At 39.8% G+C, this 27,391-nt stretch overlaps 1 protein-coding gene across 2 annotated transcripts in view; it reads left to right on the forward strand.

Moving 5' to 3' along the window:
* The window catches only part of fstl4 (follistatin-like 4), an 822,703-nt gene that overhangs the window by 754,707 nt on the left and 40,605 nt on the right, over window positions 1-27,391 (forward strand). For both annotated transcript variants that reach the window (XM_039774631.1, XM_039774632.1), the window contains exon 10: window positions 26,438-26,572. In XM_039774631.1, the coding sequence (XP_039630565.1) occupies window positions 26,438-26,572 (135 nt within the window). The remainder of the gene's footprint in view (window positions 1-26,437; window positions 26,573-27,391) is intronic.

Below are 27,391 nucleotides of genomic sequence, written 5' to 3' on the forward strand. Positions count from 1 at the left end.
CACATCCTATAACACACAGTGTGCACAGCAGTAAAAGTCACTCGGACCTCTTTACCCTTCATTACAGACATCTGCTTAAAGCCTGGTAGGGGACTGCTCCCACCCTTCCCACAGTTTCCTTCTTCCCCTTCCACAGCATCCAAACCAGTTCTGCCAGGCTTTACAACAACTTCTAGCCCTTGGCTGTCCAGACTCTGAACTCTGTGCTGCCCACCTCCCTCAGATCTTCTCCTAGCAGTCTATTTATGTACAGTACATTCGTTACTACTCTTAGTTGTTGTTATCAATAATTGCATAGTATATGGTTCACTGCTTGTCCCATGTCCCTGTTTATGTTGCACCGCTGTACTGGAGACATTTTTTCATGGCACTGTATGCTGCAATACAGTGTATGGATGGTATGGCAATAAATCCACTTGACAAATTAGGGTCATAGCTGTAAAACTTAGCACTGAGCATAACACAGGAAACCACCAAGGTGGGTCCACTAGGCCACTGCAGAAAGTAAACACTTTATATGTTAATGTTTTACAATTTTTACTTGTCATCTGAGATCACTCCAGTGCCAGTTGGTTGCTTAATTTTTAAATAATTTTACAAAAGTATTAAGAGATATTATAATTATCAGTCTGTCTGTCTATAAGGACTTGTTTAATCCAATTTTATGATCATTGACTATCTGGCCAGCATCAGGTACAATGCATAAGTCAAGTCTGGATAGGGTTACACATCTATCATAGGACACTCTTACTCACATGGGCCAACCTGATAGTGTCCAGTTATTCTATCCTGCATGTCTTTGGACTATGAGGGGAACTCAAGTAAAACCCAGGCAGACAAAAACAAATGTGTGAACGTGACCCCATGATCAGACTGAGATGATGTGAGGCAACAGTGCTAACCAGTGTGCCAGAGTATGAATAATCATCTCACTACTGCACAATAAACTGTCTTTCATAAGCTACAGTAGGCTAAAGCTGAAACACTGTAAAGTTGTGCTAGTTTTCTCTTTCTTCGTTACTGTATGTTTCTACTAATTATAATTATTAGAAATACCGTTCCTAATGGCAGTTGCTGTCTTCCATATTATAGGTTATTGATCTTTTAATGAGGTATAGTGTTCTTTGAAAGGCGAAGTGGTCATGTGTAAAAAGAATCTGGTAAGGTGAATTAAATAAAGGTCATCTGACTCACCCTGCCATCCATTTCCATTCACAAATCATGACAGAACCTTATAAAACTCAATCTTGTAAGCAACTATTTGCATTGAGCAGGTCTGCAAGCTTATTTTTCACACAGTATTGTCAGTTGTCACAGGAATTCTCTTCTTCAATAGTTTTCTAGACGTAGTTATATAACAGTGATGAATTAGGCAGTCTGTACCATATGAAATTTCAAAAACAGCCCTTTATCAGAATATAGTACAGAGTCCAAACCTTACAAAACTTAAAATGTCTCTCTGGACTCTTAGTAAAAAACTGTGTCTGAATATATTGAATTTTAGGACTGTGGGCAAATCACCTTTTTCTTTAGAAAAGGCATTTCAGTTCCTTAAAATGGCTTTTTGTCAGCTATACAACCTTTTTTTTTTTAACATGTTAATCACTGACTTTTTGAGCCAAATTTTTTGAGAGGGACAGGGAAGAGATGCTGTAATAAACAGTAAAAAGATCCTCCAAAAGTAATGTCTGACACCTAAATGGCAAGTGCTTTTCCTGTTTGTAAAATCTCTGCAGAGAATATAAAATATTCTTAGCTATGTATTCAGACTGGCAAATTTGGAACTGCTCTTTGCATTCATGACATTCTTATATCTGATGCATTTACGCTCAATCTCTATATATATATATATAAAATCCAACATCTGTCTGTCTGTCTGTCTGCTTTTCACATGAGCACTACTTAACAGACTTAGATCGGGTTTTTTTCTATAATTTGTTTGAACATTCTGGTTGATTTTGAGACTTCTCTCATCATGCTAAGAGTCATAGTTCGCTTCCAGGAGCGATACATTCGTGCTAATCCAAGACAGAGGGTGCAGGCCGTGGGGAAGGGGAAGCGTGACGTCAGGTTTGGGGAGCCTGGCAGGGCCCTCCTTGCTGTCCTGTTTCACTAATACACGCTCGGAGCCGCAGGGGACGGCTAGTAACTTATAAAGCACTGCATTTCATTTACTTTTTTACTGGAATAGTTGTAGCCCTGGCATGTTACGTCATCTGATTTCATGCTGAATGAAAGTGGCAGTTTGGGAATTTATAGTCCATCACCTTCCCAACACTGCCATCATCACTTACCAGTTAAGCTTGGAGGAGGCTGGGGAAAATAAAACATCTTCTAAGTGAGAAAGGTCACTTGTAGGGAATAAATATGTTGAAGATACTTACGCAGACTGTGCAGGCTATGAATCCTCAGCTTTCATGTGCAGTGTTGTGATTGAGTTACTGAGTTTGACTTCTAGCGATTTTGTTTAATGACTTCTGTCCACACACTTTACGGGTTTTGTGTTTTGATAAAATCTGTTCATCAAAGAGAAGTGAACAAGAAATTGAGATGTTGAATGTCTTTATTATGACATAAAGTAGTCATTCATGAATATCCATTAAAACCTACAGACCTGGCATTGGATAGAATATTAAATGGCTGAGCGATTTCTGTGGTGAGATTGTTTCACTTTTTATTGCATATGATGTTCAAACAGTAAACCAAAGCAACAGAAAAGAAATTAAAAATGAAGTGCAGATCAGAGCTCTGCAGCATTTATGTTGTGATGTTATTTTAAGGCAGCATCACCTTTTACTTGGAATTTGTGTCTATTATATAGTGCCTATATTTTGGGAATGGTAAAGGAATAAAGGTTGCCCAAAGAAACCTTGACGGGCCAACTGGGCCATGTAATACTAAGCACCAGAAAAGTGAACAGACATAGGCGCTCAAGGGCAGAACAGACGATAGCCACTTCCAGTGCCTTTTAAACCAGTTCAGTTTCTCAGGTGTCCTCTCGATACTGTGGAAGAAAAAAGAGACAGTGCAGTTAGCGCCAGCGCCCCCTGTAATCAAGGAGTGGCACTGCATGCCTTAGCAGAGTCTGGAAGGTGATCCTCAGATACTCATGCGCTGCGTGACTAATATACTGTATATAATATTAGATACATATACTGTATATTCTATTGTATAATGCTTTTCACATTTTTCTGACATATAGGCCATTTTCTGTCTATCTATTCAGAAGTAAATTTACTATCTGTATATCTGTTTGTCTTATATAGAGCCTTTCACCTTTATCTGTCTTATAGTGCTTTTCAGATGTGTCTGTCTATCTTTCTGCCTCATTGTCTTTCCTTGTAACATTTTTAGACAATGTAATGCAATATGTACTTATGTGGTTTGTACATTGTTAAGGAAAATATTCATAAAATATGTTATTATTATTATTATTATTATTATTATTATTTGTTTATTGCATCAGTTTTTCGATGGCTGCTGAGTTGTCGGTGTCCTGACCAGGGACCTAAGATTTAACCCCACACTTTGTGGAGAATTGGAGAATTTGAATGATTGCCATCAGTGCCATCCTCTTCACTTCTTGGGCTGTGTGCTGTTCTGGAAGCTCCTGCAGATTCCAGTTAGATCCTTCCATGGTGGTACCAAGAGCCTTGAAACATCACAGGCACAATTCTAGTCTTGGTGCCCCACATCCTGCTGTTCTCAATCTACAGATTCTTTATATTTGCTCTGTTTTTTTTACTTTTTAGGTCATAACATCATTGTCATCTTATTATTATTACTATTATTATTATCTGTTTATTTCTTAATTTGTGCTAGTTGCCTTTCACTGGGAATACTTCGGGTCCCTTAGTTCTTAATGTCCAGTGCTCAGGATTATATAAAGTGTGTGAGCAGTTCGGAGGAGGACAGACTTCTACATCTGGGCGGCACTTGCTTTACCCCAGCAGTTCATCCAGATATTTTTGGAGACCAAGAATCACATGAACCTTTGTGTTCCACTTGCACAAGATTTCAATCTTGAGGTCTTCGTATTTGCTGAGTTTTTCTACCTCTTTGACTGAGATGTTCATGTCATCTGGAGTGGTTATTTCAAAGTTGCCCCTTGCTTTTGTTATGAAGAATGATGTTTGGTTGGTTGGCTCCAGTGGTATGATCAACAGTCTTTGCCATATTGTGTGTTACCATGGTGTTCTGTGTCTCAATGGCATTTTCAGGCTGGTGATCACACCGATGATTGGACACTGGGAGGCCAAGCTCATGGGACATTGATCTGTGCAGGTAGCTAACTCCCTGATTGTGCATCCAGTAATAATATGTACCTTTTTTGTTCCTGGCATATCCTCCCTTGCTACCAACAACCATCTTGAGAATATGCTTTTGATGATTGTGTGTGTTAAATCCCTGATTCTGAGTTGCCATGAAGAGACTCTCTGTCTGTCTCTTGAGCTCAGAACCTCACCACCATTCAAAGGTCAGTTTCTTGTTGACATAGTTGTTCGATGTCTGTCTGTAGAACTGACCATGGATTGATTTTGATGAGCAGATGTTGATTTTTTTTCATCAATCAAAGACATGCAGGTTAGGTGCATTGGCGATCCTAAATTGTCCCTAGTGTGTGCTTGATATGTGTCAAGCACTTTGAGCTACTGTTTGTATGGAAATGTGCTATATAAATAAATGTTGTTGTTGTTGTGTGCCCTGCGGTGGGCTGGCGCCCTGCCCTGGGTTTCTTCCTGCCTTGTGTTGTGTGCTGGCTGGGACTCTGTGTTAGGATATAGCGAGTTGGATAATGACTGACTGACTGACCAAAGCTTTAATTTGGCTTCATAACTAGAGGACAAGTATTAAACTTGAACAATCGGCACTTGGTTACTTTGCCCATTTTCGCCAGAGAGTACTTCCTCTTCTGTTTATTGTGTCTCATTATGAGGCTGCCATATTTGTTGGTCTCAAGCTTGATGTATTCACTTAGACTGATAATTGTGCTCTTGTATGTGCTCTCCAGGTCAACAAACCCACGGTCACCCCACTTCTTCTGGTAATGTACATTAGGTCTACATCAGCTTTTCAGTGCAGGAAACCATTCTTAGTTATTATTATTATTATTATTATTGCTATTATTATTATGTAATTTCCTGAAATTTCCTAAGACCTTCCAGCAGATTGGTGGCATTTTAGTTAATGTATGTTAACTAAAAGTACAGCAGTAAAAGCAAGCATGTACATAATTAATTTTTTGGTTAATTTCCTTAAAATGCAGCACTAATTCAGAAATAGGAAATGAAGTTGTCCCGTGTTTCAATAGCATGGCTGCTGGTTATTGTGTTGTATTCTTAAGCCTTTAATTCATTCATTGGTCAAAGGCTCCCTCGATGGGCCATGGCTACATTCACTCTCTCGCTCTTTCTCTGTGCCCAAAGATATTTCAAAAAGTGAAGTTTAGAAGATTTCAAGGAATCCTGAATGAAGTCTGCTGTTATTTATCAGTTCTGAAGGTGGCACATACTTCATTGTTAATTTGTATTCACTGAAGTACAGAAAATGAGTATTCAAAAATACTAAATAGCTTGTGAGCCTAGGTAAACTGGCAGTTTGCTCTTTAAATGAATGCTTTTCTCCAGGGAATACATTCTGCCTCCAGTTTTTAAATGCATACTTGATATTTTGCAGTCTTCTCATGGCCTACACATATGAGCAAGGCATGGATGTTAATTCTTTTGCAGAGTTCTTTAAAACCGATCACTTTTAGGAAACACGTTTTCATTTTTGCAGCGTAAAACAAGTCAAAATTTACTTACGTCAAAAATGAGGAGCTTTTTAAAGGTAAGCTTTAAACTAAAAGTAGAACTACATAAGCAAAATCATTTAGAAAAAAATCTTCAAGTGAACTGATTATGTAAGGAAGTTTAAGGGTAATAAAATAAACGGAAGAGTGTTGTCAGGGGAAAGTCACTATATGTAGAGAAGATCAATTTTACTGATTCAGACTTTTTATTCATGGAAAGTATTGTGGATGGTTTATATATTTTACAGTAGTTTAAAGGAATAAAGTGCCATGCAGAATGTTGTGTGCGTGTGCATATATGTGTGAATCTTTTGGGGAGCTGGCGGGGTCCTCTAACGTTTGTGGGATGATGGTGCAGACATTTCCACCTTACTGAAAGGATTAGGGTCTGTGGATCTGGTTGCTGTGTCACTAGCATTGCAGCAGATGGTACATTATAAACATTTATAGCAATAAATGCATTGCATGTGTCATTCCAACAGACGGTGCATCACAAACATTACTTAACAATTAAAGTAAAGGCAGTGCCCACACCAAACAGCATATAACATTGCATGTTTCATTTCAACAGATGGTGCATCTCAAGCATTTGCATTCATGAATTTTCTTACTGTGAAGGTTTGTGATGAGCCGTCTGTTGAAGTGACACATGCAATGCATTACAAAATACATTTAAATAGAAATGTTAAATGTTATCTTTACATTTATATAGCACAATGATTACTTAAAACCCATCAACCCATCTTAGCTGGGTATCACAGCTTGTTAAACTAGTAAGAGTTTATAGTTCCTGCCATGTTATCAGCTGATAGGTTAGGGTTAGGGTTAGGGTTAGATATTGTCAGAATCTGGTTCAAATATTGCTGCACATCTATTAGTTTACTTTTTTTCAATTGTGCCTAGCATTGTTGTTTATATCCTGTATATTGCAGTTCTTTATCACCAGTGTTTAGCCATTTTGTTTAATTTCTGAAGGTGCAGCCATTTATTTGATAGTTTCTCATGGGTGCCACCATAGTGGTAATGGTGACGATACCCGTTGTTAGCCACCCGTTGTTAGCCATACCGTTGTTAGCCATGAGGGTAAACATCATCATAAAAGTATAATAAACCTAAAAGTTCAAAGAGAGACCCCTTCCAGGTAGGTTGGGCGCAGTAGGTGTCAAAAGTAGGGGTCAATCTGAACTTTACATTTAAATAAAGGTTTAAATTTAACCTAAAATAACTTAACCTAAAGTTGAAATTTAACCTAGTGATAGTACACGACTAGAGAGCATTGAGAAACAAATTATAATTCGGGTGCATTTTGGCAATAAATCTGTTTTGAATTTTGACTGTCCTGGTTAACATATTCATTTTCTTGTCATGTGCTTCAAAATTGCTTGTCTGTAGACCTCATTTTAAGAATCTCCAAAAACTAAACATGCTTAATACACACATACAGATAATGCATTTTAATGCAGGTATTTAAGTTTGTGTATTGTAATTGAGAGGGATTAAAAGGAGGCTGGAGATTCACATGGCTTTGAATGTGCCATGACTGAGCACGTTAGGAATGACAACCACCAAAAAACACTGAGCCACTTGTCGCTCTCGGTTTAGGAACACACAGATGGGTTGACACAGCCTAACACACCTAGTAGCAGAAAATGGTCTTTACACTAGCAACTGATAACAGAATTGTGCTATAAAAGATATGCCTAATTCATCATGGACTGTTACAGTGAGGGAATAACAACTGACAACCATAGAGGGTCTCACTTCTGTCAGCACAAAAACAAGAAGCTACAATTGCAGTGAGTGAATATTGTGATGGATGAGAAGAATCTGCCAGTGAACAGTCAGAAATGCAAAAGCAAAGTTCTGTTGTGATGGTCATTAAAATTGTGTTACATACTGGATTTATAGGCTCCGCCATCCAAACCTCCTCAGGTGAATACTTAACCTCATCATTATGCCATCACCATGAACTTCGCTGTGGATGCAATGAACAGAAGTGGCCTTGTCATGTTACAGACTTCAATTGTAGCCATCATTGCACATTTTTGGCTTCCTATATGAGCCAGTCCAGTTTACTGGCCTTACATAGATGAACCTTTGAAAATATTAAATGCTATCACTTTTCATTTCTAAATATTGCTGTTATTTTAATATATAATATACTAGCCGTCTCCCGCGACTCCTCCTGCTTAGTAGTGAAACAGAACAGTGAGGAGGGCCCTGCCCGGCTCCCTACTCCTGACGTCACACTTCCTCCTCTTCTCAACTCACAGCCTCTGTCTCTCAGATTAACGTGAATATTTTGCTCCTGCAAGCGAACTATAATTCTTAGCGCGATGAGAGAAGTCGCAAAATCAACCAGAATGTTCAAGCAAATTCTAGAAAAAACCCGATCTAAATCCGTTAAGTAGTTCTCTCGTCCGCTAGCTAAACGGAGGTAAGGAATGCCCCAAGGCTAGCGCGTGAGTGAGGAGGACCCTGCGCCCCTCCCGTCGGCCCACTCTGTGTCTCTCAGACTCACGCCAATAAATCGGTACCGCAAGCGAACTGTGATACATAGCACGATGAGAGAAGTTGCAGAAGCAACTGGAATGTTCAAACAAATTATAGAAAAGAAACCAAACTAAATCCGTTAAGTAGTTCTCTTGTGAAAAGCGGACAGACAGACAGACGTTGGATTTTATATAGATATAGATTAATATTACTGATATTTTAATGCTTAACATTTGCTTTGAGATTCTCCAGATGCTTTTCCATGTTCATATTAATTGCTAAAAACATTTCTTGTAGCCCTCAGGGTTGTTAGGTCAAGCAGATCAGAATCTAAGGCCTTCCCCCTTTTATGCCAGTGCTGCACTTTTAAGAGATGAAATGTTTGAACTCGGCATTATTTAGAAAATAACAGAAGCGGAATGAAAGTTGCTCTCTGATTATTTAACAATGCGCATCTCCCAGTGGAGTAAGGCAACAATTTGAATTGTAAAGCTTGTATTATGATACACTGCTGAGAATTGAAATATCTTGCAGGACTGGGCAGGGTGCCATTTTTCTAATGTTTGCATTTTAGCCTGCAATGGACTTCCCTTTTTCTCTTCCATTCTCGACCAGTGCTTTGGAGATCCTTAATTGATCTTATATTTTTTTCATTTAAAGAGAAAGCTCTGAATGTTTGAATGCTGGGAAGGGCCGGACACCGAATGGATGTGGTTAGAAGACGAACGTCAAAGCAGAGAACAAGTTAGAAAGCATGTTTCAGCATTTGGGTGCATTCGGTTGACTTTTGATAGTGGATTCATTTTGTTACTTCATCAAAGAGTCACTTATCACATTTCTGTCTATTAAATATGCTAGTAACTGTAGGTCATTTAAAAAAATAGCAATGATAGAATGCAATTGCTCATGTTAGTAGACTGTATGAAGTCCATACTCTGTAACGGTCCTTTACAATCTCATGTAGTTGGAAAAGTAACCCCGATTGGTGAGTGGTGGCTCAGTAGCTTTCACAGATAGAAGATTCCAGTTAACGTGACGTACAAATGGCCTTAATTGGTGTCCTGTTGTTAGCTGTTCTGTGGAGGGTCTGTTGATAACTGTAGTCCAAATTTTTTTTAATATAACACTGTTGAAAGAAGTATTTGATGGAGACTTACACCCTTTGTTGACGTCTCGAAGTAAAATTGTTGGCTGCTTTAGAGCAGGTCTGGGACTTACAGTGACAGAGAAACAGTGCATTGTGCAGAATACTGAGTACATGTTTGCTAACTCACTTAGTTCCTCTCATCCCATACTAGCTGTGTCACTCATCAAAGACTGGTGGAAGTCTGACTAATCAATGTAGACCTCAATGTTAACATTTGCAGTGCAAACACACAATGCTCTGTTATAAGCCATTTGGTATGGGATTTGCAAAAGCAGTGTTAATGTTTGTGCTGTGCCGTCATTTAGAATGACAGAGACATAGCAATTGCATGGACACACAGACACTTATCCTTATATTAAGTTGGATTCATTTCTAGGTAAGTTGCTTATTTTTTGTGTTTTTTTTTTATTTTTACAGATAACTTACCTCAAGAAGCAGCAGTAGTCAGCTGGGGTATGAGCAGATTACACGCAAATGCCTATCCCATCCTTTGACTAACTTGCATTGCAGATCCTTTTTTGCTTTCAGGTGTGGCTGTCAGATGAGTAAAAGAGGAAAATATTTTAAAAAATCTACAAATTGGGGTAACTTTTACATTTGAAACAATAAACTAATCTGTATAAAATCTCAAGTTTCTTAGCAATCTGTCACATGGAGTTACCTTAATTCTGCAAAAAAAATAGATTGACATGTTCCTTGAGGAAAGCTGTTTCATTTTGGCCATTTCTGAACCCAAAACTGAACTTTAAGGTTGCCAGTACGTTTTAACCCAAGTGAACAGAATAGCAGGTTTCAGTGGTGTTTATTGCAGTTGAAGATGTTTCTCTAGTAACCAATTAGAATTTAAAATTACTAATTAAGGATAAGCGAATGGGAGCTGACCAATAAGACACTGAGGGAATGGCTATTGAAAATGAGGCTTTGCAGTCATATGTGAATAATAAATAAAATATTAGTCATTCCAAGCAGTAGTAGCCATTAGCAACGCTACAAATGTGTAGGCCACATTTTAAAATCAATTTCATTCTTTCAGGGTAGGTGTCAATTTACATCGACACATATGGTTGAGGAGGATGTTGTCATTAATAAACATCTGGAGGTAGAGGACGGTAAACAGTTGTAAACGTCGACAGAATTCCCTGTTAAGTTGTACTGCAGCTCTGTTTGCTAGCAATATGCTGCTTGGATTATGTGTTACTCCGGTGCCACTGTTTCAGGCATACTGTGACCGCCATCACCACCCACTGCTTGGCTGCTGCCGGCTGTGCAAAGACAACCTCTGCTGGCTGTGTGAAGATTGTTGATCGAAAATGGCCACTGCCAGCTAAGTGAAGATGGCAGCTCGAAGCCAGAAGATGGTAGCCACTGGCCCTGCAAAGCCAACTGATCTAAACTGGCCACCTCCGGCTGCCTTCACAGTGGTCACAGTATGCAGCAACAGATGCCTGAAACAGCGTCACCATTGTAACACATACTACAAGCAGTGTAATGTGGCAATGTGGCTGCCTCTAACGTAATAGGTATGTGAATGTCTAGAGACTCATGGAACATATAACACAGGGACATCTGTCATATGTAATTATTTTATGTGGACTTATGTGTGAAACCATTGCTTTGTGTGCTTTTCAGAAAAAATATTCAGGCCCAAATTAAAAAAAAATAATTAGCCCTGAAAGAGTTGATGCTAGGGCAGCACAGTGGCGCAGTGGGTAGCGCTGCTGCCTCACAGTTAGGAGACCCGGGTCTACTTCCTGGGTCCTCCCTGCGTGGAGTTGGCATGTTTCCTCCGGGTACTCCGGTTTCCTCCCACAGTCCAAAGACATGCAGGTTAGGTGCATTGGTGATTGTAAATTGTCCGTAGTGTGTGCTTGGTTTATGGGTATGTGTGTGTGCGCCCTGCCCAAGGTTTGTTTCCTGCCTTGCACCCTGTGTTGGCTGGGATTGGCTCCAGCAGACCCCCACGACTCTGTAAGTAGGATATAGCGGGTTGGATAATGGATGGATGGATGGATTTAATGCTGATAAATAGAAGGCATCAATTGCTTCAAAAACGTGAAAAGTTTTGTGTGTTTCTATACTTTTGACTGGCAATGTATGTCAAGAACTAGTGCACTCTGCAAAACCTCTCAGCAATGGCTATGTGTTCCTAAAATGTCACTTGATAAGTAAATGGACAGAATGAAAACTACTATCAAACTAGTGAAATGTGTATGTTAAACTAAACAGTGAAGAAGTCTCCATTTTGCACCAAGTGGGTTTGGTTTTCTTGACTACACCAGGATCACAACCTAAAGATGCACATGTACAGTGGGATGCAAAAGTTTGGGCAACCTTGTTAATAGTCATTATTTTCCTGTATAAATCATTGGTTGTTACGATAAAAATGTCAGTTAAATATATCATATAGGAGACACACACAGTGATATTTGAGAAGTGAAATGAAGTTGGATTTACAGAAAGTGTGCAATAATTGTTCAAACAAAATCAGGCAGGTGCATAAATTTGGGCACGTTGTCATTTTATTGATTCCAAAACTTTTAGAACTAATTATTGGAACTCAAATTGGCTTGGTAAGCTCAGTGACCCCTGACCTAGATACACAGGTGAATCCTATAATGAGAAAGAGTATTTAAGGGGTCAGTTGTAAGTTTCCTCCTCCTTTAATTTTCTCTGAAGAGTAGCAACATGGGGTCACAAAACAACTCTCAAATGACCTGAAGACAAAGATTGTTCACCATCATGGTTTAGGGAAGGATACAGAAAGCTGTCCCAGAGATTTAAGCTGTCTGTTTCCACGGTTAGGAACATATTGAGGAAATGGAAGACCACAGGCTCAGTTCAAGTTAAGGCTCGAAGTGGCAGACCAAGAAAGATTTTGGATAGACAGAAGCGATGAATGGTGAGAACAGTCAGAGTCAACCCACAGACCAGCACCAAAGATCTACATCATCATCTTGCAGCAGATGGAGTCACTGTGCATCATTCGCACTTTACACAAGGAGATGCTGTATGCAGAGTGATGCAGAGGAAGCCTTTTCTCCACCCACGGCACAAACAGAGCCGTTTGAGGTATGCTCAAGCACATTTGGACAAGCCAGCTTCATTTTGGAATAAGGTGCTGTGGACTGATGAAACTAAAATTGAGTTATTTGGGCATAACAAGGGCGTTATGCATGGAGGAAAAAGAACACAGCATTCCAAGAAAAACACCTGCTACCTACAGTAAAATATGGTGGTGGTTCCATCATGCTGTGGGCTGTGTGGCCAGTGCAGGGACTGGGAATCTTGTCAAAGTTGAGGGACGCATGGATTCCACTCAGTATCAGCAGATTCTGGAGACCAATGTCCAGGAATCAGTGACAAAGCTGAAGCTGCGCCGGGCTGGATCTTTCAACAAGACAACAACCCGAAACACTGCTCAAAATCCACTAAGGCATTCATGCAGAGGAACAAGTACAACGTTCTGAATGGCCATCTCAGTCCCCAGACCTGAATATAATTGAAAATCTGTTGGTGTGAGTTAAAGAGAGCTGTCCATGCTCGGAAGCCATCAAACCTGAATGAACTAGAGATGTTTTGTAAAGAGGAATGGTCCAAAATACCTTCAACCACAATCCAGACTCTCATTGGAACCTACAGGAAGCGTTTAGAGGCTGTAATTTCTGCAAAAGGTGGATCTACTAAATATTGATTTCATTTCTTTTTTGTGGTGCCCAAATTTATGCACCTGCCTGATTTTGTTTGAACAATTATTGCACACTTTCTGTAAATCCAATAAACTTCATTTCACTTCTCAAATATCACTGTGTGTGTCTCCTATATGATATATTTAACTGACATTTTTATCGTAACAACCAATGATTTATACAGGAAAATAATGACTATTAACAAGGTTGTCCAAACTTTTGCATCCCACTGTAAGTTTAAATATTATTTGACCTGGTGGGAGTAAATTTAAATATGTCCACAAATGTGCCCTGGGATGGACTGGCCTCCTTTCCCGGGTCAATGAAAAGGCAGCAGCACCTACCTGGCATGGCATTTTCACTTTTAGATTTCTTTTATAAGTTTCTCTTTAGGCTAGATCAGTGATGAATACATTTAATCTTTATCAATTAACTACATGAGTTAACAGGGGCCCCAGACATACCCCACTTTTCTTTTTCTTCAATTACATGCCTGCTCAAAGTACTGGAATGGCATTCAGACTTTACGCTCTGGTTATGGGGCACTGCCGACAAGTATGGCAGCCCTGCATGTTAAGAGTTTACATTGAGGGGAGGCAGATGAGGTCTTCTCTCATTCAAGACTCAGATCAGCAGTATCACCCCTGAGATAATCACATCAATCACTAAATGTTTTGAACAATAATGGTCAATTTTTAAAATGAATTTAAAATGGAACACTCTCTTAATGTGCTGGCATCTCAAGTGATGCGGTCGTGTCTCACAGTATTGGCACTTCATAACAAGTGTGTTGTATACTTTTTCAGTTATAGCTTTATATAATTAATCTAAAGCTAATGTCAAGTGATCGTGTAGACTGAAGGAAAAGTGCAAGTTAAACACTAATCCATCCCATTAGTTCAATAAACAGCAATAGCAAGGCCGTTACAGGAAGAACCAATTAATCCACACAAGGCATTTAATTAAAAGTGGAGCGTGGACATTTATAGCTGCAGTTCTCTGCTGTTCTGTGTTCTGAAATAAATCTTTACTGTAGGGAATTTTGTAGGTAGCTTTGGGCAAAAATACATGAATATATATCAATTTATACAGTCATTTGTTCATTGTAAAAAGAGAACAGAGAAAAAAAAGGTTTTGGGAATCCACCCTGTGTACTGTCGATACAGCAGGTTAACTAATGCCAACGAGTAGTCACGAAGGACTCATAGGTACAGGACAGCAGGACGGGAAGAGGCGGCTTTCTGCGGGAGGGCCTGGTTTGGCAACACAAAGGGGTGGAACTCTACCTGAGCTTTCCTTCTGGTGGTCTGTGGAAGATGGAGAAAAGGCATCAGTACAGTCCATTAACCCCTGACTCTGCGTCTTACCCTCAGATAAGCCCTCAGACTGCCTCCCATGCGCACGGGTGTCGCAACATTTATATACTGTAAGTATACTGCATATATTTAGGAACCAGAGACTTCAAGCAGTCATTGTACGAAAGGGATATGAGACAAAGTGCTAAGTAATGGCTGCTTTAATATACCTGGCATTGTTATGTCCCAAACAGTCAGTCAGTGATTCATTATCCAACCCGCTATACCCTAACACAGGGTCACGGGGGTCTGCTGGAGCCAATCCCAGCTAACACAGGGCACAAGGCAGGGACAAATCCCGGGCAGGGCACACACACACAAAGCACACACTAGGGACAATTTAAAATCGCCAATGCACCTAAACTGCATGTCTTTGGACTGTGGGAGGAAACCCACGCAGACGCGGGGAGGACATGCAGACGCCACGCAGGGAGGACCTGGGAAGCTAATCCTTGTCTCCTAACTGTGAGGCAGCATGCCAACCACTGCGCCACTGTGCTGCCCATGTCCCAATCATTTTGGTGAAATTGGGGGACCATGTATTAAAAGTGTTGTAGTTTCTAAATAGTGTGACCAAAAATGTATTCAAATACCCTTACATCACAATGTGCCCTTTAATCACATCTGAATTGTTTGATTTGTAATTTGAAATGGTGGAGCAAAGAAGTAAATGATGGAAAAATGTGTCTTTGTGCCAAACATTATGGAAGGCACTTTATATGCATACAACAAGTATTGAGCAGAGAACAGACAGGCTCTTTAGACACTTGACCAGACACTCTTCTCATTTTTTGTGTTCCTTTACACACCACCTCCATAGGAGTCGGATATTTGAAGCTGGTCAGATTTCATCTGAAAATGCCAGACTTCTTCAAGTGGCATTTACTCCTGAATGGCTTCCAAGTGTCTAGATGTTGTAAACATATGCACATAGGGTAATATTCACAACTGACCCCACCCAGGAAAGTAAGACACACTACTAAAAGAGCATTGATTACTCAGAAGATGTGCAGTGTGAGGACATTGTCACTTTGCCATCTACGGTACAGAACATGGTGATATCTTATTGAGTGAATCCCATCACTCTGCTACAAAGGGAAATCTAAAAGTAAGAGAGTTTTGCTCCATAAAGCCAAAGAATTCATCAGAACAGGCAGCTATTGCTGCTCATGGATTGTAGAGCTGGCAAGCACAAGGTGAAGGCTGAGCTCTTCCTAGTCGACATAAAGGCCTGCCATGCTGCCATCAAGAAACAGGAAAGTGAGCCTGCTGTGGTGTGTGCCGTCTATGTCTATGGAGTCATCCCTGTCACAGAGCGAGTGTGTAGTGAGACTTACATAAACTGGAGTCAAGTCCTTATCACCTGCTCCTCTCTGAGAAAAACGGCACCGTCAGGGAAAAAAACATGCAGCAACAAAATTCTATCAAAGTACAAATTAAACTTCTAATCCCCTAAGTATAACGCTTAAACTTTTTGAACTGGCATGAAAAAAGGCCCTCAAGAAATTTGTTACCACTATTTTTCGGGTGGGTTCACATGTCCAGTCATTTAGAAAACACATTCAGCAACCTGCCCTCAGCAAAAAGTGCCTCGGCAAACTCTCCCTCTTACTTCTTTTCTGCACTTTTCCCCTCAGCCATTATTCCACACTTTCATGCCCTCTGTGATTGTTTGCCATGTCTCCCCTTTTGTTGATCTGTCGAATTTCTGTCCTGCCAGCTTGCTAGCCTGCAGTACAATTTTTAAAATGAAGAATGTCATCTAAATGAACTGCAAGTTTGTTTTTATGCCTTTTCTCCAGTATTCAGGTTTTACAAAGTCTATAGCACACTCTTATAACTAATATTTAACACATGTAAGAATTAGGAGTTTATAATTATATAATTCTTGGATTTACAGTTAAGTTAGATAATAAACATAATTATTTAACATTTTTCAAAGGGCTAGTGTTTTAATCTTTTTTATTTTTTTTGCAACAAAAATCAATAAATTTAAAAATGCAATAAAGCAAATGTTTGTCTCACTTTACATTTATTTACAGGTATGAAGGCAGACCAATAACTAAACTACCATATGTTTACAATGAAGCTGTTGTTTCGTTTATACAGTTTACATCAGAAGTACTGCTCAGTTGTTCTCTCAATTACTTCCCAATTATTACGTTTCTTAAAATATCTTCCCACTACCTTTTAAAATGTTGTATACGCTGCCTCACATTTTTCTTGTAAAGTATATCAGTTTTACAAAACCTACACAGTGTAATTAAAACAGGACGTTATTCTTCAAAAAGTCCATAAAAAACAGTATTTTAAACTGATTGTCTTTTTAAGGAAAAAAAAAGGAAACTGATATATCATTGTCTCTTTTTGTTTAACCTCTAAAAGTTTAATAAACTTAGTATTGGTGGTAGTAGTCATCATCATATTTTCAGATGCACAGAGTACAGTGAAAGGCTTACTTGCGCCACTGATCAACATGCAACATATTAGTGTTGGTTGGCTAAGTTTGCCAAAGCACTTTATGTATTGCATATGCTATGTTTTTGGTGACCTTGTTCACTTGATTTTTTTCCTGGAAATTCACTGTGTGGCCTGCTTAGACAAACATTTTTTTCCCAGCACCCCATGATGCTTTTCAAGGCCAGTGTGAGATCACAGAGCTATAGCAGCCATGTGCAGAACTTTCCCGCATGTGCACTCTAAGCGTACTCCACCTCACTTTTTGCGTTGCTGCCTGATCTGCTTCCCACTCCTCGAGACCAATTTGTACCTCACATGCGTTAAAAAAAAAAAAAAAAAACTCTTTCAGGGGTATATCAGCTGAGACAGGGGGTCAATGTGTATGATCAGCCTTCTCCATGCAGCTCTGTCCTACACCTCCTCCTGAGTCAGGCCCTTTTCCTTCAGATGTTCATTTCTTTTATACATCCATCTTATACATCTACTTTATCCTCCCTCACTTTCTCTTCCCCTGTACTTCCATTCCCATCACTCTTTTGCCTACATATTCTCCTCATCACATCTCTGTACCGCTTAAACCTCCTTTCCTGCACTTTCTTAGATATCTCCCCTACTTTTTTTGTACTTCTGATTGTCTCATTTCTTATTCTGTCCTCGACATTCTCAATATTCTACTAACACATGCAACTTCTTCTCCTGCACTCCCTTTACTGCCCATGTCAAGCTCTATACATCATTGCTGGACTTGGCACTGTCTTCAAAACTTGACCTTTAACCTTTGCCTTAATCCATTGATCACATGATACTCATAGATAGATAGATAGATAGATAGATAGATAGATAGATAGATAGATAGATAGATAGATAGATAGATAGATAGATACTTTATTAATCCCCAAGGTGAAATTTGTAGGTCTTCACCCTCTGCATACAGTCACCTCTGATGATCACGGGGTCTGGGAGGGGCAAGGGCCTCCTAAAATCCACCACCAGCTCCTTGGTTTTGCTGGTGTTCCGTTGTAGGTGGTTTGAGTCGCACAAATTAACAAAGTCTTTGATTAACTTCCTACAGTGGGATGCAAAAGTTTGGGCAACCTTGTTAATAGTCATTATTTTCCTGTATAAATCGTTGGTTGTTACGATAAAAAATGTCAGTTAAATATATCATATAGGAGACACACACAGTGATATTTGAGAAGTGAAATGAAGTTTATTGGATTTACAGAAAGTGTAAATAATAATTGTTCAAACAAAATCAGGCAGGTGCATAAATTTGGGCACCGTTGTCATTTTATTGATTCCAAAACTTTTAGGACTAATTATTGGAACTCAAATTGGCTTGGTAAGCTCAGTGACCCCTGACCTACATACACAGGTGAATCCTATAATGAGAAAGAGTATTTAAGGTGGTCAATTGTAAGTTTCCCTCCTCCTTTAATTTTCTCTGAAGTGTAGCAACATGGTGGTCATAAAACAACTCTCAAATGACCTGAAGACAAAGATTGTTCACCATCATGGTTTAGGGGAAGGATACAGAAAGCTGTCCCCGAGATTTAAGCTGTTTGTTTCCACAGTTAGGAACATATTGAGGAAATGGAAGACCACAGGCTCAGTTCAAGTTAAGGCTCGAAGTGGCAGATCAAGAAAGATTTGGGATAGACAGAAGCAACGAATGGTGAGAACAGTCAGAGTCAACCCACAGACCAGCACCAAAGACCTACAACATCATCTTGCAGCAGATGGAGTCACTGTGCATCGTTCAACCATTCGCGACTTTACACAAGGAGATGCTGTATGCGAGAGTGATGCAGAGGAAGCCTTTTCTCCACCCACAGCACAAACAGAGCCGCTTGAGGTATGCTCAAGCACATTTGGACAAGCCAGCTTCATTTTGGAATAAGGTGCTGTGGACTGATGAAACTAAAATTGAGTTATTTGGGCATAACAAGGGCGTTATGCATGGAGGAAAAAGAACACAGCATTCCAAGAAAACACCTGCTACCTACAGTAAAATATGGTGGTGGTTCCATCATGCTGTGGGCTGTGTGGCCAGTGCAGGGACTGGGAATCTTGTCAAAGTTGAGGGACGCATGGATTCCACTCAGTATCAGCAGATTCTGGAGACCAATGTCCAGGAATCAGTGACAAAGCTGAAGCTGTGCCGGGCTGGATCTTTCAACAAGACAACGACCAAACACTGCTCAAAATCCACTAAGGCATTCATGCAGAGGAACAAGTACAACGTTCTGGAATGGCCATCTCAGTCCCCAGACCTGAATATAATTGAAAATCTGTGGTGTGAGTTAAAGAGAGCTGTCCATGCTCGGAAGCCATCAAACCTGAATGAACTAGAGATGTTTTGTAAAGAGGAATGGTCCAAAATACCTTCAACCACAATCCACACTCTCATTGGAACCTACAGGAAGCGTTTAGAGGCTGTAATTTCTGCAAAAGGCTGATCTACTAAATATTGATTTCATTTCTTTTTTGTGGTGCCCAAATTTATGCACCTGCCTGATTTTGTTTGAACAATTATTGCACACTTTCTGTAAATCCAATAAACTTCATTTCACTTCTCAAATATCACTGTGTGTGTCTCCTATATGATATATTTAACTGACATTTTTTACCGTAACAACCAACAATTTATACAGGAAAATAATGACTATTAACAAGGTTGCCCAAACTTTTGCATCCCCACTGTATACACCTCCTCTTGCCCACTCCTGATGGAGCCCACGATAGCAGTGTCGTCAGCGAACTTTTGCACGTGGCAGGACTCCGAGTTGTATTGGAAGTCCGATGTATATAGGCTGAACAGGACCGGAGAAAGTACAGTCCCCTGCGGCGCTCCTGTGCTGCTGACCGCAATGTCAGACCAGCAGTTCCCGAGACGTACATACTGAGGTCTGTCTGTAAGATAGTCCATGATGCATGCCACCAGTTATGAATCTACTCCCATCTCTGTTCCATCTCTTGATACCTTCTGTCAATTGTTCTTTCCACAGTGCACTTTGTAGCGTATCTTTGCATCTAATTCTCCACCTTGGACTACCATTGATCCTAGATATTTAAACCTAGCCATTCTTTTCCATAGCTCTCCCTGCAGGCTAACTTCTCAATACTAAACATCACTAAACCTCATATATTCTGTCTTCTTTCTATTAATCTTCTATCTTCAATGTTCCAAAGCCCTTCTCTATTAGCTGACCATGAAGATGATTTTAGATCATTCTTTTTTGATGATATCCAGGCCATATCAGAGAGGCTAAAAGACAGTTGGAGAGGAATATAGCAGATAAGGCTAAAGAAGACCCCAAGAGATTCTTTCAGTATTTTAGTAGTAAAAGAACAGTTAAGGAGGAGGTCAAGTTCATCAGGAATAGTAAAGGGGAATTAAAAGATACAGACAATGAAATAGCAGATGCCCTAAACTTACATTTTTCTGAGGTGTTTACAAGTGAGCAAGTGGATAACCTGCCAGAGGTAAACACAACTACTAAGGAGGTACTGAGGGATTTGGAAATTGTAGAGGGAGAAGTGCTGCTCAGATTAAATAAGATGAAATCAAACAAATCACCAGGCCCAGATAATATTTATCCTCGTGTTCTTAAGGAGGCTAGTGAGTACATATATAAACCCTTGACACGTATTTTTAGGAAGTCACTGTGCACTGGAGAGATTCCAAAGGACTGGAAAATGGCAAATATCATCCCATTATATAAAAAGGGTGACAGGGCAGATCCAAGCAACTATAGGCCAGTAAGCTTAACAAGCATCACAGGAAAATTAATGGAAGGAATTATTAAGGATAAGATTGAGCAACACATGACAAGGACAGGAGTTATTCTGAACAGTCAGCATGGGTTCAGAAGGGGAGGTCGTGTTTTACTAACATGTTGGAATTCTATGAGGAGGCAACAAAAGGATACGATCAAAGTGGAGCTTATGATATTATTTATCTGGACTTTCAGAAAGCATTTGATAAGGTGCCACATGAGAGGTTGGGCATCAAGTTAAAAGAAGTGGGAATTCAGGGTGATGTTTTTAGATGGGTGCAGAATTGGCTCAGACACAGGAAGCAGAGGGTGATGGTGCGAGGAACCTCATCAGAACTGGCTGATGTTAAGAGTGGTGTTCCACAGGGGTCAGTGCTAGGGCCGCTGCTATTTTTAATATATATAAATGATTTAGATAGGAATATAAGTAACAAGCTGGTTAAGTTTGCAGATGATACCAAGATAGGTGGATTAGCAGATAATTTGGAACCGTTATATCATTACAGAAGGACTTGGATAGCATACAGGCTTGGGCAGATTTGTGGCAGATGAAATTTAATGTCAGTAAATGTAAAGTATTACACATAGGAAGTAAAAATATTAGGTTTGAATACACAATGGGCGGTCGAAAATCGAGAGTACACCTTATGAGAAGGATTTAGGAGTCATAGTGGACTCCAAGCTATCAACTTCCAAACAGTGTTCAGAAAATTAACAAAGTCTTTGATTAACTTCCTACAGTGGGATGCAAAAGTTTGGGCAACCTTGTTAATAGTCATTATTTTCCTGTATAAATCGTTGGTTGTTACGATAAAAATGTCAGTTAAATATATCATATAGGAGACACACACAGTGATATTTGAGAAGTGAAATGAAGTTTATTGGATTTACAGAAAGTGTGCAATAATTGTTCAAACAAAATCAGGCAGGTGCATAAATTTGGGCACCGTTGTCATTTTATTGATTCCAAAACTTTTAGAACTAATTATTGGAACTCAAATTGGCTTGGTAAGCTCAGTGACCCCTGACCTACATACACAGGTGAATCCTATAATGAGAAAGAGTATTTAAGGGGTCAATTGTAAGTTTCCTCCTCCTTTAATTTTCTCTGAAGAGTAGCAACATGGGGTCACAAAACAACTCTCAAATGACCTGAAGACAAAGATTGTTCACCATCATGGTTTAGGGAAGGATACAGAAAGCTGTCCCAGAGATTTAAGCTGTCTGTTTCCACAGTTAGGAACATATTGAGGAAATGGAAGACCACAGGCTCAGTTCAAGTTAAGGCTCAAGTGGCAGACCAAGAAAGATTTGGATAGACAGAAGCACGAATGGTGAGAACAGTCAGAGTCAACCCACAGACCAGCACCAAAGACCTACAACATCATCTTGCAGCAGATGGAGTCACTGTGCATCGTTCAACCATTCGGCGCACTTTACACAAGGAGATGCTGTATGCGAGTGATGCAGAGGAAGCCTTTTCTCCACCCACAGCACAAACAGAGCCGCTTGAGGTATGCTCAAGCACATTTGGACAAGCCAGCTTCATTTTGGAATAAGGTGCTGTGGACTGATGAAACTAAAATTGAGTTATTTGGGCATAACAAGGGGCATTATGCATGGAGGAAAAAGAACACAGCATTCCAAGAAAAACACCTGCTACCTACAGTAAAATATGGTGGTGGTTCCATCATGCTGTGGGGCTGTGTGGCCAGTGCAGGGACTGGGAATCTTGTCAAAGTTGAGGGACGCATGGATTCCACTCAGTATCAGCAGATTCTGGAGACCAATGTCCAGGAATCAGTGACAAAGCTGAAGCTGTGCCGGGCTGGATCTTTCAACAAGACAACGACCGAAACACTGCTCAAAATCCACTAAGGCATTCATGCAGAGGAACAAGTACAACGTTCTGGAATGGCCATCTCAGTCCCCAGACCTGAATATAATTGAAAATCTGTGGTGTGAGTTAAAGAGAGCTGTCCATGCTCGGAAGCCATCAAACCTGAATGAACTAGAGATGTTTTGTAAAGAGGAATGGTCCAAAATACCTTCAACCACAATCCAGACTCTCATTGGAACCTACAGGAAGCGTTTAGAGGCTGTAATTTCTGCAAAAGGCGGATCTACTAAATATTGATTTCATTTCTTTTTTGTGGTGCCCAAATTTATGCACCTGCCTGATTTTGTTTGAACAATTATTGCACACTTTCTGTAAATCCAATAAACTTCATTTCACTTCTCAAATATCACTGTGTGTGTCTCCTATATGATATATTTAACTGACATTTTTATCGTAACAACCAACAATTTATACAGGAAAATAATGACTATTAACAAGGTTGCCCAAACTTTTGCATCCCCACTGTATACACCTCCTCTTGCCCACTCCTGATGGAGCCCACGATAGCAGTGTCGTCAGCGAACTTTTGCACGCGTGGCAGGACTCCGAGTTGTATTGGAAGTCCGATGTATATAGGCTGAACAGGACGAGAAAGTACAGTCCCCTCGGCGCTCCTGTGCTGCTGACCGCAATGTCAGACCAGCAGTTCCGAGACGTACATACTGAGGTCTGTCTGTAAGATAGTCCATGATGCATGCCACCAGTTATGAATCTACTCCCATCTCTGTTCCATCTCTTGATACCTTCTGTCAATTGTTCTTTCCACAGTGCACTTTGTAGCGTATCTTTGCATCTAATTCTCCACCTTGGACTACCATTGATCCTAGATATTTAAACCTAGCCATTCTTTTCCATAGCTCTCCTGCAGGCTAACTTCTCAATACTAAACATCACTAAACCTCATATATTCTGTCTTCTTTCTATTAATCTTCTATCTTCAATGTTCCAAAGCCCTTCTCTATTAGCTGACCATGAAGATGATTTTAGATCATTCTTTTTTGATGATATCCAGGCCATATCAGAGAGGCTAAAAGACAGTTGGAGAGGAATATAGCAGATAAGGCTAAAGAAGACCCCAAGAGATTCTTTCAGTATTTTAGTAGTAAAAGAACAGTTAAGGAGGAGGTCAAGTTCATCAGGAATAGTAAAGGGAATTAAAAGATACAGACAATGAAATAGCAGATGCCCTAAACTTACATTTTTCTGAGGTGTTTACAAGTGAGCAAGTGGATAACCTGCCAGAGGTAAACACAACTACTAAGGAGGTACTGAGGGATTTGGAAATTGTAGAGGGAGAAGTGCTGCTCAGATTAAATAAGATGAAATCAAACAAATCACCAGGCCCAGATAATATTTATCCTCGTGTTCTTAAGGAGGCTAGTGAGTACATATATAAACCCTTGACACGTATTTTTAGGAAGTCACTGTGCACTGGAGAGATTCCAAAGGACTGGAAAATGGCAAATATCATCCCATTATATAAAAAGGGTGACAGGGCAGATCCAAGCAACTATAGGCCAGTAAGCTTAACAAGCATCACAGGAAAATTAATGGAAGGAATTATTAAGGATAAGATTGAGCAACACATGACAAGGACAGGAGTTATTCTGAACAGTCAGCATGGGTTCAGAAGGGGGAGGTCGTGTTTTACTAACATGTTGGAATTCTATGAGGAGGCAACAAAAGGATACGATCAAAGTGGAGCTTATGATATTATTTATCTGGACTTTCAGAAAGCATTTGATAAGGTGCCACATGAGAGGTTGGGCATCAAGTTAAAAGAAGTGGGAATTCAGGGTGATGTTTTTAGATGGGTGCAGAATTGGCTCAGACACAGGAAGCAGAGGGTGATGGTGCGAGGAACCTCATCAGAACTGGCTGATGTTAAGAGTGGTGTTCCACAGGGGTCAGTGCTAGGGCCGCTGCTATTTTTAATATATATAAATGATTTAGATAGGAATATAAGTAACAAGCTGGTTAAGTTTGCAGATGATACCAAGATAGGTGGATTAGCAGATAATTTGGAATCCGTTATATCATTACAGAAGGACTTGGATAGCATACAGGCTTGGGCAGATTTGTGGCAGATGAAATTTAATGTCAGTAAATGTAAAGTATTACACATAGGAAGTAAAAATATTAGGTTTGAATACACAATGGGCGGTCGAAAAATCGAGAGTACACCTTATGAGAAGGATTTAGGAGTCATAGTGGACTCCAAGCTATCAACTTCAAACAGTGTTCAGAAGCCATTAAGAAGGCTAACAGAATGTTAGGTTATATAGCACGATCTGTGGAGTACAAGTCCAAGGAGGTTATGCTCAACCTTTATAATGCACTGGTGAGGCCTCATCTTGAGTACTGTGTGCAGTTTTGGTCTCCAGGCTACAAAAAGGACATAGCAGCACTAGAAAAGGTCCAGAGAAGAGCGACTAGGCTGATTCCAGGTCTACAGGGGTTGAATTATGAGGAAAGATTAAAAGAGCTGGGCCTTTACAGTTTAAGCAAAAGAAGATTAAGAGGTGACATGATTGAAGTGTTTAAAATTATGAAGGAATTAGTACAGTGGATCGAGACTTGTATTTTAAAATGAGCTCATCAAGAACACGGGGACACAGTTGGAAACTTGTTAAGGGTAAATTTCGCACAAACATTAGGAAGTTTTTCTTTACACAAAGAACGATAGACACTTGGAATAAGTTACCAAGTAGTGTGGTAGACAGTAAGACGTTAGGGACTTTCAAAACTCGACTTGATGTTTTCTTGGAGGAAGCAAGTGAATAGGACTGGCGAGCTTTGTTGGGCTGAATGGCCTGTTCTCGTCTAGATTGTTCTAATTGTTCTAATTGTTCTAATTTTTCTGTGTTTTGTCTGATCATCTGAATACCTTACTTTTTTGCAACTATGTCTTCTTCATCTCTCATTTATGTGCAATCTCACACCCCTGAATCCATCTCTTTATTACTTGACCTGTCACAACAATCCATCTGTGCTTGGCTACGACATACGTGCTCTTAAACAAGGATTTAATTGTGAATGGGGAAGGTTGGGTAAATATCTGTCATGGGCTGTAGTTAGTCTGTAGCAAGAAGCATTACATTTTCAAGCACATTTAGGTTCTCAGTCTTAAGAACTGTAGAGGTGTCCCTGAACATGATCATACAATAAACATATTCAAATCTTACCTGTAAAACAAGATTTCATACTGCCTTCGCGAGCTTACTTTATTCCCATAGTGCATCCTGCTGCCACCCCTTCCTCTGGTAAACAGCACACACACCCAGTTCTCCACATAATCTAAACTAAAATGTAATTTTTCAGACCAGGCCACCTTCTGCCATTGCTCCATGGTCCAGTTCTGATGGTCATGTGCCCACTATAGGCACTTTCGGCAGTGGACGGGGTCAGCTTGGGCACTCTGACCAATCTCAGCTACGCAACAAGCTACAATGCACTGTGTGATCTGAAACCTTTCTTCCATGGGCAGAATGAAGACTAGATGGATTAGCCTTTACTCAATAAGCCTTGTGTGGTGAAAGTAGCAACTCATTAACTTTGCCTTCCATGTGGTTTGCATTCCCAGACATAGTCTTTGTTGGAGTACTCAGCTTTCCTTACCACATCCTCAAAGACATGATGATTAATTGAATTGGCATTTCCTAAAGAAGTTGTGTGTGTTTGTGCATGGGTCCTGGTATCCCTATGCCTTTTGTCCGCGTATTCCATAGGACCCCACAGCCTTGAACTGAAATAAGCTAATCTGACAATGTTATATTACTCTGTTGTGTTCTTCCTAAATTAATCAGCCCTTTCTGATTTATTACAGCAAATGGAAGTGAACTGCATATCAGCAACGTGCGTTATGAAGACACAGGCGCCTATACATGCATAGCTAAGAATGAAGTTGGAGTTGACGAAGATATTTCTTCATTGTTTGTGGAGGATTCAGCACGAAAAACACGTGAGAGCTTACATTTTATATTATTAAATTATTTCTTCATAGAAGATAACTTTCAAGATGCACACAGGGATATCCCATACCATAATTCTTTGTTTTATTGTGACCACTTTCTCAGCCACAAAGTCAATTTAGTTAAGTTTTCAATTCATAGTATCTGCTATAGCACTTCCTAATTAGGCTGATGCATAAATGAATGTTTTCTCTTATCTGAGCATTTTATTCCCTTTAGAAAGTAAAGGTAATGTAGGAATTAAATTAAAAGCCAAATTCATTGAAAAAGATAACGGAATAGTTGGAAAGACTTAATAGCAACAATGTAAGTAGACAGACTTGTATTCCTAACTTGTGCACATACATATGCTAATAAATAACTTGTGATTTGGTGATGTACTAAAATGCCTACTTCTCCATTTTCAAATTCTTCAATTAAAATTATACACATGGACAGCCTGGTAAGCTAAGGGCCCACCTTGAACTCAGGAGTCTGTTATTCCTTTTGGCAAATTTATCTCACAGAGATGGACAGTTCTTAATTCATGTGCAGTGAAACCTGAGATTTATGGCCAACATATCAAGAAAAAGTTCACAGGGGGATATTATTATAGGGTTTAGTGTTGACCTGCTCCAGGAACTGTGATCACTCCACCAAATTTACCATTAAGTGAAAGTGAAATCTTTCAGGCAGGGGAGTGCACCCTTTCAACTCAGCAGACATGTGGTTTGGTTTTCCCAACTGCAGGACGATTGAAGTGTACCTAGATTTATATTTGTGTCCTAGAATAAGACTGAAAGTCTAGGCCACTGTAACACCAGAGAGGT

Source organism: Polypterus senegalus, chromosome 13 (genome assembly GCF_016835505.1).
Source record: "Polypterus senegalus isolate Bchr_013 chromosome 13, ASM1683550v1, whole genome shotgun sequence".
Lineage (NCBI taxonomy): Eukaryota > Metazoa > Chordata > Cladistia > Polypteriformes > Polypteridae > Polypterus > Polypterus senegalus.